Below are 2,333 nucleotides of genomic sequence, written 5' to 3' on the forward strand. Positions count from 1 at the left end.
TCTCTTGGTATGAACCCAGTGAACAGGCATGGGAGAAAGCAAGGAAGAAACAGATGACTGAAGAGGGTAAAAAATGGATGGGAATTAATCAAAATGATCACATTTCAGTTTGGATGCCTGGATTTGCTGTAGCTGAACCTCAATCACAGAAAACTTAGTACCTCTCATCAGTAACTAGAGATTTCTGATGTATAAATAGCTAAAACAGATTGATCAATCATGAAAGACACCAGAAAGTTTCCATTCAGGTTCCATTTATTCTTGACATTTTCAAATAACCATCCTTGCGGGGGTAACTCCTGCATCACTCTAGAACTTCAGGCTCCGTTTCTGAGTCTAGGAAACAGGTCCCTGAAGGCCTCATTGATGCCAAGTCAGCGTTTTCACCCAGTCCTGCCCCCAGCTAAGTCGCCTTTGTTTTTCCACTCACAGTGAGCACTTGCCTGAAACACACGGCTGTGTGCTTCCTTTAAGATGCACCTCACTGGGCCCGGCTGCTCATGCCTGTAAACCCAGCATTGTGGAAGGCCAAGGTGGTCAGATCACTTGAGGTCAGGAGTTCGAGGCCAGCCTTTGCCAAAATCATGAAACCTTGTCTCTACTAAAAATACAAAAATTAGATGAGTGTGGTGGCACACGCCAGTAACACCAGCTACTAGGGAGACTGAGGCAGGAGAATCACTTGAACCTGGGAGGTGGAGGTTACAGTGAGATGAGACTGTGACACTGCGATTCAGCCTGAGGGAGAGAGCAAAATTCCATCCAAAAAAAAAAAAGCACCTATGTCCTAGATTTCAGTGTCCAAGGGTCCAGAAGAAAGCTTATCCATCCCACTAATCAGGCCTTCCCTAGGAGCAAAGATGGAAGTCCACTTTCTCAGATGGCCATGAGCCACAGGAAGGGCAGGGAACGGGACCAAAAAAGATCCTCTTGGGCTGCCTGACTTCTCTGAGCGTCCTCATCAGCTCAGCCCGAATTGGGGCAAGGATCTCCCAGTTGACATGACCCCTGTTGTCAAGACTCTCCAGAGGTGCAGGATACAGCTCCAGGCCTAACTTGCTCAGCCCGCCTGTGTGATGCAGCAGGTCTTTCAGAGCATCCGTGGAGGTCTCATTTCCACCAAAGTAGAAGGTGGTGAGCTGGGAGCAGTGGCTCAGGGCAGGGAGGAGGACCCTGAGTTGGGAGTCCCGGATGTGACAGTCCTTTAAGGTGAGGAACTCGAGAGTAGCAGCAACTTTCTCTAGCAGAGCTCCAAGGGGCTCAAGATTGGTGGTCCACATTAGGATATGAATCAGATGCAGCTCCTTTAGCTGACTGAGGCTTGGGTACTGAGACAGACACTCCATGTCCCGATCAGCTAGGTAAGCATGACAGAATATAAAGGCCCGCAGGGGGTTCTTGAGGCACCTGGGGAGAGCAAGAAGTTAGTTTTGGGCAATGGTGCCAGTTAGCGGAGGGGGGTGGAAAATAATGTCAATGATAAACTTGAAGTGGGCATTGAGCAATTCTGCACTTTCCTACAACACAGGTGTTATGGTAACCTGCAGTGGGGAAGCCTGTTTCACCCAAATACAAGTTTGTTCCCATCATCAGATGATGGTCTGCATGCGAGGTGCTGCCTGATGAAGACTAAGATCATTCAAGGGCAGTTCCATTTTAGGCTCAGTCCTTTCACCCTTGCTTGTGTGATTGGTTCAAGGCCACAGACTCTTTAAAGCCTCTTCACTTCATCTTTCAGCAGACAACCTCATCTCTGGGCCAGAGGAGCCCAGTGAGAGATGTGCACAAAGAACTCGGCTGAGCAAGGTCTACGGATATCAGCTAGGGCTACCTGCCTGCAAAGGTTCCCTGACATGTCTGTGTCTGTAAACCACCTATCACTTTACACCACTCTCATGCCTCCTCCCTCACCTCTGTCCAAGAAGCACGCTTTTCCCATGTCAACTACTTTTCCTGGGGTTCAATAGAATCTTTTAAAGACAGGGAATTAGAGACAGGATCACTGGCATTTACTAAGCTGTGAGGACAGAGCTTCTACAGTGAAACGCACAGGTTTGATACACTTTCCCTTCTTTCACACTGTCCTCTATATGAAGAGTAAGTTTCAACATATTAATTTTAAACACACTTCCTAGAAAGGAATTCACAAATGCACCCTCCTTAGATCTGAACCCCTGACTAACTAGCTCCCTACATGTCTCTCTGCGTCGCAACTACCCCAGGCCATCTGTCTGCCCTTATTTTAGTGGTCTTGTGATACCCACTTCAGGTTATAGAGCACTGAGAAGCATAATGCATTGACATTCTAGCCTCCCATTCCCTGTGATGTCACC

General features: G+C 47.9%; 1 protein-coding gene across 1 annotated transcript in view; it reads right to left on the reverse strand.

Moving 5' to 3' along the window:
* Positions 1–848: 848 nt before the first annotated feature.
* LOC111526335 (PRAME family member 5) overlaps positions 849–2,333 on the reverse strand; it is a 31,201-nt gene continuing 29,716 nt past the window's right edge. Inside the window, exon 3 of the mRNA XM_026452278.1 lies at positions 849–1,407. Within this exon, the coding sequence (XP_026308063.1) occupies positions 849–1,407 (559 nt within the window). The remainder of the gene's footprint in view (positions 1,408–2,333) is intronic.

Source organism: Piliocolobus tephrosceles, chromosome 1 (assembly GCF_002776525.5).
Source record: "Piliocolobus tephrosceles isolate RC106 chromosome 1, ASM277652v3, whole genome shotgun sequence".
NCBI lineage: Eukaryota > Metazoa > Chordata > Mammalia > Primates > Cercopithecidae > Piliocolobus > Piliocolobus tephrosceles.